Consider the following 10,407-nt stretch of genomic DNA (forward strand, 5'->3'; position numbering starts at 1 on the left):
AGTGGTTGATCCATTTTTTTCCATCAAATAAAGTCTGACATTTTGAAGTGGAAATTACAAACGTTAAAAGCCTTTATAAAGCCTTGTAGTGGTTTAATAATTTCTTTAAAGAATAAAATTACATTTCGCAACATTTCTGAAAATGGATATTTAGCGTTTTGGAATGAAACACTTGTTTCCCCATCTGAGCTCAGAGTAGAAGAGAGATGTAATGTTTGTCTCTGTTGTGTTGAAGACCAATCAAGCAGGAGAGACCAGCCTCCCCTGTTCCCAGCTGTGTGTCCATGAAGAGTGACAAGTCTATGGGTCTACCTATACTGTTTAGAGAGGGAGACTTTTCTACTGAACAAAGGTAAGAAGAACTCATGGGTCATGGTCAGTGAATTAAACAACACTGTCTCTAGTCATTTCTCCTCTCCCATTTTCACATTTCTTTTTGTTGTTTTCATAATCCATAGGCTAATACTTTAGTCCATTTTCATAGTCCTAAAACAATATTAAACAAACACAACATTCCCTCCCTGTGTGTGTGTGTGTGTGTGTGTGTGTGTGTGTGTGTGTGTGTGTGTGTGTGTGTGTGTGTGTGTGTGTGTGTGTGTGTGTGTGTGTGTGTGTGTGTGTGTGTGTGTGTGTGTGTGTGTGTGTGTGTGTGTGTGTGTGTGAGAGTGTGTGTGTGCAATCCCTGGACGAGGACATGTAATCTCTATCCTGATTGCCAAGTCACTTTGACATCTACCTACATTTACATATTACCTCAATTATAGCCTCATTATTACCTCAACTACCTGGTACCCTGCACATTGACTCAGTACTGGTACTCCTTATAGTCTCATTATTACCTCAACTACCTGGTACCCTGCACATTGACTCAGTACTGGTACTCCTTATAGTCTCATTATTACCTCAACTACCTGGTACCCTGCACATTGACTCAGTACTGGTACTCCTTATAGTCTCATTATTACCTCAACTACCTGGTACCCCTGCACATTGACTCAGTACTGGTACTCCTTATAGTCTCATTATTACCTCAACTACCTGGTACCCCTGCACATTGACTCAGTACTGGTACTCCTTATAGTCTCATTATTACCTCAACTACCTGGTACCCCTGGACATTGACTCAGTACTGGTACTCCTTATAGCCTCATTATTACCTCAACTACCTGGTACCCCTGCACATTGACTCAGTACTGGTACTCCTTATAGTCTCCTTATTACCTCAACTACCTGGTACCCCTGCACATTGACTCAGTACTGGTACTCCTTATAGTCTCATTATTACCTCAACTACCTGGTACCCCTGCACATTGACTCAGTACTGGTAGTCCTTATAGTCTCATTATTACCTCAACTACCTGGTACCCCTGCACATTGACTCAGTACTGGTAATCCTTATAGCCTCATTATTACCTCAACTACCTGGTACCCCTGCACATTGACTCAGTACTGGTACTCCTTATAGTCTCACTATTACCTCAACTACCTGGTACCCCTGCACATTGACTCAGTACTGGTACTCCTTATAGTCTCATTATTACCTCAACTACCTGGTACCCCTGCACATTGACTCAGTACTGGTACTCCTTATAGTCTCATTATTACCTCAACTACCTGGTACCCCTGGACATTGACTCAGTACTGGTACTCCTTATAGCCTCATTATTACCTCAACTACCTGGTACCCCTGCACATTGACTCAGTACTGGTACTCCTTATAGTCTCATTATTACCTCAACTACCTGGTACCCCTGGACATTGACTCAGTACTGGTACTCCTTATAGTCTCATTATTACCTCAACTACCTGGTACCCCTGCACATTGACTCAGTACTGGTACTCCTTATAGTCTCATTATTACCTCAACTACCTGGTACCCCTGCACATTGACTCAGTACTGGTAATCCTTATAGTCTCATTATTGTTATTTTATTGTTATTATTATTAATTAATTTTTTATCAAATACAATTTGATTTGATTTGAAGCTCATTGGCAGAAACACGTCATGGTGTCTAACAGTCGTCTCGTGCTGAACAGATCATGTTCGGATGTTGAAGCCCGGTGGCTGGAAAAACTCCCTAGAAAGGCTGGAACCTAGGAAGAAACCTAGAGAGGAACCAGGCTATGAGGGGTGGGCCAGTCCTCTTCTGGCTGTGCTGGGTAGAGAGGAACCCGGCTCTGAGGAGTGGCCAGTCCTCTTCTGGCTGTGCTGGGTAGAGAGGAACCAGGCTCTGAGGGGTGGCCAGTCCTCTTCTGGCTGTGCTGGGTAGAGAGGAACCAGGCTCTGAGGGGTGACCAGTCCTCTACTGGCTGTACTGGGTAGAGAGGAACCAGGCTCTGAGGGGTGGCCAGTCCTCTTCTGGCTGTGCTGGGTAGAGAGGAACCAGGCTATGAGGAGTGGCCAGTCCTCTTCTGGCTGTGCTGGGTAGAGAGGAACCAGGCTATGAGGGGTGGCCAGTCCTCTTCTGGCTGTGCTGGGTGGAGAGGAACCAGGCTCTGAGGGGTGGCCAGTCCTCTTCTGGCTGTGCTGGGTGGAGAGGAACCAGGCTCTGAGGGGTGGCCAGTCCTCTTCCGGCTGTGCTGGGTAGAGAGGAACCAGGCTATGAGGAGTGGCCAGTCCTCTTCTGGCTGTGCTGGGTAGAGAGGAACCAGGCTCTGAGAGGTGGCCAGTCCTCTTCTGGCTGTACTGGGTAGAGAGGAACCAGGTTATGAGGAGTGGCCAGTCCTCTTCTGGCTGTGCTGGGTAGAGAGGAACCAGGCTCTGAGAGGTGGCCAGTCCTCTTCTGGCTGTACTGGGTAGAGAGGAACCAGGTTATGAGGAGTGGCCAGTCCTCTTCTGGCTGTGCTGGGTAGAGAGGAACCAGGCTATGAGGGGTGGCCAGTCCTCTTCTGGCTGTACTGGGTAGAGAGGAACCAGGCTATGAGGGGTGGCCAGTCCTCTTCTGGCTGTACTGGGTAGAGAGGAACCAGGCTCTGAGAGGTGGCCAGTCCTCTTCTGGCTGTTCCGGGTGGAGATTATGGCCATTAAGGCCAGATCGTTCTTCAAGATGTTCAAATGTTCCTAGATGACCAGCAGGGTGAAATAATATTCACAGTGGTTATAGAGGTTGCAACAGGTCAGCACCTCAGGAGTAAATGTCAGGATGCTTTTCATAGTTGAGCATTCAGAGGTTGAGGGAGGGAGAAAGAGGGATGGATTGGGAGGGAGGGAGGGAGGGAGGGAGGGGGTTGAAACTACAGTTTCGGGACAAGGTATCACGTCTGGTGATCAGGTCAGAGTTCATATCCTCAGTCAGACCAGTAGAAACTGGATCAGCAGCACTACAAGGTATCACATCTGGTGAACAGGTCAGAGTTCATATCCTCAGTCAGACCAGTAGAAACTGGATCAGCAGCACTACAAGGTATCATGTTTGGTCGACAGGTCAGAGTTCCTATCCTTAGTCAGGCCAGTAGAAACTGGATCAGAAGCACTACAAGGTATCATGTTTGGTAGACAGGTCAGAGTTCATATCCTCAGTCAGACCAGTAGAAACTGGATCAGAAGCACTACACGATATCATGTCTGGTGGACAGGTCATAGTTCATATCCTTTTATGAAGAATTTTTTACGTTTATTCCCAAATATATATTAAGATGAACGCACTTATTGTAAATCTCTCTGGATAAGAGCATCTGCTAAATCAGGGGTTCTCAATCCGGGGTCTGTGGAGGTACTGCAGGGGCTCCACGGCACCCTGACTGTACTCGTTGCAATGTAAGACATTTGATAGAATTTTCACATGACACGACCACTTTGTCTACTCTTAATTATTGCCTAATATAATGGAATGCATAGTTTTTTAACCAATTATGATCGTTGTTACAATAAGAATTTTGACAATATTACCGTTATATCAACACACTCTTCACACCCGTTTAACAACTCTAAATAGCTTTAGCATAGTAGGCATCAAGTCCCTTGCCAATAATGTTGCCTACAACATTGCATACAATGTTCATTTTCATCGAACACATATTACGCCCGAGATGCCTTCAATTTGCCTAATTTATAGCCACGCCCAATTTAGGATTATTTTTTAACAACGTGATGTTGCGCTCCCAAAGGGATATCTTGAAATAACATGATGTAGATAATTAAATAATCAAAAGAAAAATGTGTTAATTTTACACTCAGAAAAGAAGGTTCCTTATAGAACCAAAAAGGCTTCTATCACTTCCTTAATATATGGAATCACTAAAAGTGATATATATTTTTGGGTTCAGTGAAGAAGAACCTCTAGAGTTCTGATCAACGAAAGGTTAATGTTTTGAGGATGTGAACCCAGCAGCCCTCCAGTGGTCAGATCAAGTCTGCCTGTATTTTCCAGCGCACAGCCCGGGATTTGAACCAGCCACCTTTCAGCCACAGGTCCAACTCCTGCCACATCTCCAACTCCTTAGCTGCTGGGTGAAAACCTGAGTTTATCTTCAGAAATAAGCATGAGTTAATCTGCCAAAATGAAGACAAAATGCTAATGCTACAAAATGCTACGTACGGTGTGGAGACAAGCATATTGTCTGGTTACGCACAGAGTGGGCTGAGGTGCTCTTGGAGAATTAGTGACGGGCATTCCGGCTCTTTTGGCTCCCAAACGGAGGGTCTCCTCCAAATAGGATCGGACCTCCATTATGGCATCTGCTGAGGGATTCCTTCGTGCTGCATCCCCAGTTGCTCTCTCGTCAAACAGCATCCAAACAGCAGACGTTTGTGACACTACTGCTGGTGTTTCTGCTCCATCTGATCCCTTTTCTTCCTGTTGCCCTGGTGCCTGAGCCAGCTGACTGCTGGGGCTGTCCCTCCCTGCTGCGGAGGTTATTCTTTGAAGAGCCTCATCAATCTCTCTGGCATCACTGAAGGCTAACTTCTTAAACCTGGGGTCAAGTGCAGCGTTTCTGATAGCACGTGATTATATTCCATTCTGTGGAACTTTCTGTCCATTGATGAACATAGGGTGTCCATCAACTCTGTCACATTAAATTTGCTTCTCTCTGGCGTCTGGCTGTGATTCGCTGCAGACCCTTACACAGAAGTATCATTTTTGAGGCTGTCACATAGCTGAAAAGAGAGAGCAGTAACTTATTAGTTCAGCTTCATGTTTTGTCTACTGATACTACATTCTCATCTACTGCTCATATACATATATAATACTGGATTAAATAATGATGCAGTAATAACTGCTTCCTGTACCTCTCTCCACTGATCTCCACAGTGAACTGCTCAAAGGGTTCCAGGACATTGCACACCTCCTCCACCACCTCCCATGCCTCTGGGTCAGAGCATCAACAGGTGCATTGACAATGGCCAGGGTAGAGATGATGGCATCCTTTGACTCAAGAAACCGCTTCAACATATACAATGTTGAATTCCACCTTGTAGTGCAGTCTTGTTTAGGCCTCAGCTCAGGCATCCCCGTCTGGCGTTGTGTAGACTTTAGTTTTTCAGCATCTACTGTGATCCTGTGAAAGTATTCCACAGCTGATTTCACTTTGTCCACAGTGGGCTTCATCACCTTCAGAGCATCTCTTACAATCAGGTTGATTGTGTGGGCAAGACATGGGTCCATTTTAAAATGTCATGGCTTTAGTTAAGTTGGCTGCATTGTTGCTAACACAACAGACCACTTTACCATCTACTTGCCATTCTCTGGCCACTCTCAACAGTTCTCTGAGGTGTGTCTGTCGCTGAACTCAAAGCAGTCCAGAAGACAGCTAGACATCGAAAAATCTTCAATGAAGTAACATGTAACCGACGTATGAAGTTGATGTCCAGCAGTCAGTGGTAAGGCTAACTGCAGTAGCTTTTTGGACTCTTTCCCGCAATGAAGCCTGTGTGCTCTTGTACAGTTGTGGAATAAGTGATTTTGAAAGGGTTTTCCTGCTTGGAATTGTGTACATTGGATTTAGACTATTGCTATAATTTCTAAAACTTCTGTCCTCCATGATCGAAAATGGCTGGAAATCGGTGGCAATCATTTTAGCCAATGCAACATCAATTTGCCAGACATAGACTTTGGCATAAACTGGTCCATAGAGGACTGTACCCAGCTGTGTGTCCATGAAGAGTAACAAGTCCATGTATCAACCTCTATCCTTTAGAGAGGGAGACTTTTCTACTGAACAAAGGTAAGAAGAACTCATTGTCAGTGAGTTAAAAACACTGTCTCTAGTCATTTCTCCTCTCCCATTTTCACATTTCTTTTTGTTGTTTTCATAATTCATAGGCTAATCCTTTAGTCCATTTTCATAGTCCTAAAACAATATTAAACAAACACAACGTTCCCTCCCTGTGTGTGTGTGTTGTGTGTGTGTGTGTGTGTGTGTGTGTGTGTGTGTGTGTGTGTGTGTGTGTGTGTGTGTGTGTGTGTGTGTGTGTGTGTGTGTGTGTGTGTGTGTGTGTGTGTGTGTGTGTGTGTGTGTGTGTACTCCCTGGATGAGGAGATGTAATCTCATGTTTCGTCCACAGAAACCAACAGGAGAGATCAGAGTCAGAGATTCTCAGTGGTCAGTCTTCCCAGAGTCATCAAACAGACCTGGACTCTATATTCAGTGTATGTGGTCCTGTTATGAACATTTGTTTTTGTTTACCTCAAGTAAAGTTGATCTGTCAATTATTCATTAATGTGTTAATGAGAAAGCATTTATTCTCTTGCTTAACTTATTTACTTGATTTATTTTAGCTGCTTGAAGAGAAAATGATGACATTTGTGAAGAACGAGCTGAAGATATTCAAGGGGATTCTTAGTCCAGAACTCCCAGAAGGCTTTGAGAGTCAGAAGCAGGATGAGGAAGTGGTGGATGCTGAAGATGAGAAGCAGGAGAGCAGTGCCAGAGAGGGGGCTCTGAAGATCACACTGCACGTCCTGAGGAAAATGAACCAGAAGGAGCTTGCTGACACACTGGAGAAATGTAAGATCTGTCTGCCTCATGTTGAATGCTGTTTTATAACATTTAAAAGCTGTGGCTAAAGTACAGCTAAAGTAGCTGTGTAACTCAATGATATTGTAGCAGCCTTAACACAACACCTAGTGGCCTCATCAAGTAGCAGCAGGGATGTGTTGTGTTGATTAATTTAGAGAGACAGAGAGAGACAACATTAATTATACAATCAATAATACCAATAATAATATAATCAGTCACACCAGTCTGTAATGCATTATGAAAACATTTACACATTTATACAGTCAGTTAAGAGAATAAATGATTATAATTTAAAATGTTATAACAGTCCTACAATACTGTAGGCATTAAAACAGACATAATATTAATATCCTCTGTGCTATTTCTTCATTCAGATGAGCTTGCTGTGATTTGCCAACGTGAACTCAAATCTAATCTAAAGAAGAAGTTTCAATGTGTATTTGAGGGGATCGCTAAACAAGGAAACCCAACACTTCTCAATAAGATCTACACAGAGCTCTACATCACAGAGGGAGGAACAGGAGAGGTCAATAATGAACATGAGCTGAGACAGATTGAGACAACAACCAGGAAACAAGCAAGACCAGAGACTGCAGTCAAATGTAACGACATCTTCAAACCCTTAACTGGACAAGACAAACTTATCAGAACTGTGCTGACAAAGGGAGTCGCTGGCATTGGAAAAACAGTCTCTGTGCAGAAGTTCATTCTGGACTGGGCTGAAGGAAAAGCCAATCAGGATGTTCAATTTGTGTTTTCATTCCCTTTTCGGGAGCTGAATTTGATGAAAGGGGACAAACACACTTTGATTGAACTTCTCAATCACTTCTCAATGGAAATCAAACAATCAAGAATCTCCAATTACGACAAGTACAAAGTTGTGTTCATCTTTGATGGTCTGGATGAGTGCCGACTGCCCCTAGACTTCCAGAAGAACAAGATCTGTTGTGACGTCACAGAGTCAACCTCAGTGGATGTTCTGCTGACAAATCTCATCAAGGGAAATCTGCTTCCCTCTGCTCTCATCTGGATAACTACCCGACCTGCAGCAGCCAATAAGATCCCTTCAGGGTGTGTTGACCAGATAACAGAGGTACGAGGGTTCAATGACCCACAGAAGGAGGAGTACTTCAGAAAGAGATTCAGTGATGAGGACCTGGCCAGCAGAATCATCTCACACATAAAGACATCAAGGAGCCTCCACATCATGTGCCACATTCCAGTCTTCTGTTGGATTTCTGCAACAGTCCTCGAACACATGCTGAAACATAAGAGAGAAGAGATGCCCAAGACTCTGACTGAGATGTACACACACCTTGTGGAGTTTTATACCAAACAGAAGGATGAAAAGTATCTTGGGGAAGAAGAGACAGGTCCACACTGGAATAAAGAGAGCATTCTGTCACTGGGAAAACTGGCTTTTCAACAGCTTGTGAATGGCAATCTGATTTTCTATGAAGAAGACCTGAAAGAGGCTGGCATTGATGTCAATGAAGCCTCGGTGTACTCAGGATTGTGCACACAGCTCTTTAAAGAGGAATGTGTTCTGTACCAAGACAAGGTGTACTGCTTTGTTCATCTGAGCATTCAGGAGTTTCTGGCTGCTGTATATGTGTTCCTCTCATTCATCAACAACAATGAGAATCTAATGGCCGAACCGCAATCAACGTCCAGGAACCTTTCTGCGCTGTTCAGAGACAAGTCTGAAGTTTCTTTCTACAAGAGTGCTGTGGATAAAGCCTTACACAGTGAGATGGGAAACCTGGACCTTTTCCTCCGCTTCCTTCTGGGACTCTCACTGGAGTCCAATCAGAAGCACTTACGAGATCTACTGACAAAGACAAGAAGCAGCTCAAAGACCCATGAAAAAACAGTCAAGTACATCAAGGAGAAGATCAGGGAGAATCCCTCTCCAGAGAGGTGCATCAATCTGTTCCACTGTCTGAATGAACTGAATGACCATTCTCTAGTGGAGGAGATCCAAAGCTACCTGAGCTCAGGAAGTCTCTCAAAACCCAACCTGTCACCTGCAGAGTGGTCAGCTCTGGTCTTTGTGTTGCTGACTTCAGAAAAGGAGCTGGATGTGTTTGACCTGAAGAAATACTCCAGATCAGAGGAAGGTCTTCTGAGGCTGCTGCCAGTGGTCAAAGCCTCCAGAGCTGTTCTGTGAGTACATAAAATGACATATAAGAACTAATCATCAGGAAGAAATATTATATGTATTACAATATGTATATAATATTATATTGCATAACATATTGAATCAGATATTCAATCTAGTATTACAATATGACCATACAATTCTAGGAGACAGAAGATGAATATATATGTTATTTGGGAATATGAACCAAATGCATCTACCGTTGTCCTTCTACACTACTGGTGTTAAATTAACAGTGTGTTTGTGAAGTCATGATGATTTCGTTGCAGGCTGTCAGGCTGTGGAGTCACAAAGAAAGGCTGTGCTTCTCTGGTCTCAGCTCTGGAGTCAACCCCCTCACACCTGAGAGAGCTGGACCTGAGTAACAATGACCTGAAGGATTCAGGAGTGGAGCTGCTCTCTGCTGGACTGGGGAATCCACACTGCAGACTGGAGACTCTGAGGTCAGTATTCTTGTAGTTGGTCAACATGTGATAACTGTTCACCAGATCCACATGTGTTTACCAGGCACACATAGTCCACACCATATGTGTTTGGACAGTGAAGCTTACAGTTTACATTTTGGAGATATGCTCCAGCATGTTGGATTTGAGATCGAATGTTTCATATTAGGTGACAGTACAGAATGTCACCTTTTTTTTGAGAGTATTCATGTTTTACCATTTAGAAATGAAAGAATTTTATGTATATACAGTGGCTTGCAAAAGTATTCACCCCCTTTGGCCTCTTTTGACTATTTTAATACACTATAAGTTAATTGGTCAGAATACTTATAACTTCTGCACATGGTGGGACTAGCTACATAAAGTGCTTTCATTTCTAAACGGTGAAACAGATATGTATGAAAATATCCTCATATCATTTTTAATTATGATATATTAGTTTACGAATAGATATGGAAGGTTTCATATGTTGAAAAAATATACTGCTACTATTTTCACCACCAAATAATAGCAGTGTGATTTTAATATAATTTGACTCGTTGCAGGCTGTCAGGCTGTGGAGTCACAGAGGAAGGCTGTGATTCTCTGATCTCAGTTCTCAGTTCAAACCCCTCACACCTGAGAGAGCTGGACCTGAGTAACAATGACCTGAACGATTCAGGGGTGAAGCTGCTCTCTGCTGGACTGGGGAATCCCCACTGCAGACTGGAGACTCTGAGGTCAGTATTCCTGTAGTTGGTCAACAAGTGATAACTGTTCACCAGATCCACATGTGTTTACTAGACACACATAGTCCACACCATATGTGTTTGGACAGTGAAGCTTACAGTTTTAAATGTGGT

General features: G+C 43.6%; 1 protein-coding gene across 1 annotated transcript in view; it reads left to right on the forward strand.

Annotated features, from left to right (window-relative positions):
* LOC123733107 (NLR family CARD domain-containing protein 3-like) overlaps positions 1-9,581 on the forward strand; it is a 9,933-nt gene extending 352 nt beyond the window's left edge. Inside the window, exons 2-3 of the mRNA XM_082971953.1 lie at positions 7,336-9,127; positions 9,392-9,581. Coding sequence (XP_082828079.1) covers positions 7,336-9,127; positions 9,392-9,581 — 1,982 coding nt within the window. The remainder of the gene's footprint in view (positions 1-7,335; positions 9,128-9,391) is intronic.
* The last annotated feature ends 826 nt before the right edge of the window (positions 9,582-10,407 follow it).

This window comes from Salmo salar, unplaced genomic scaffold (genome assembly GCF_965601325.2).
Source record: "Salmo salar unplaced genomic scaffold, fSalSal1 ptg000468l, whole genome shotgun sequence".
In the NCBI taxonomy this organism is placed as follows: domain Eukaryota; kingdom Metazoa; phylum Chordata; class Actinopteri; order Salmoniformes; family Salmonidae; genus Salmo; species Salmo salar.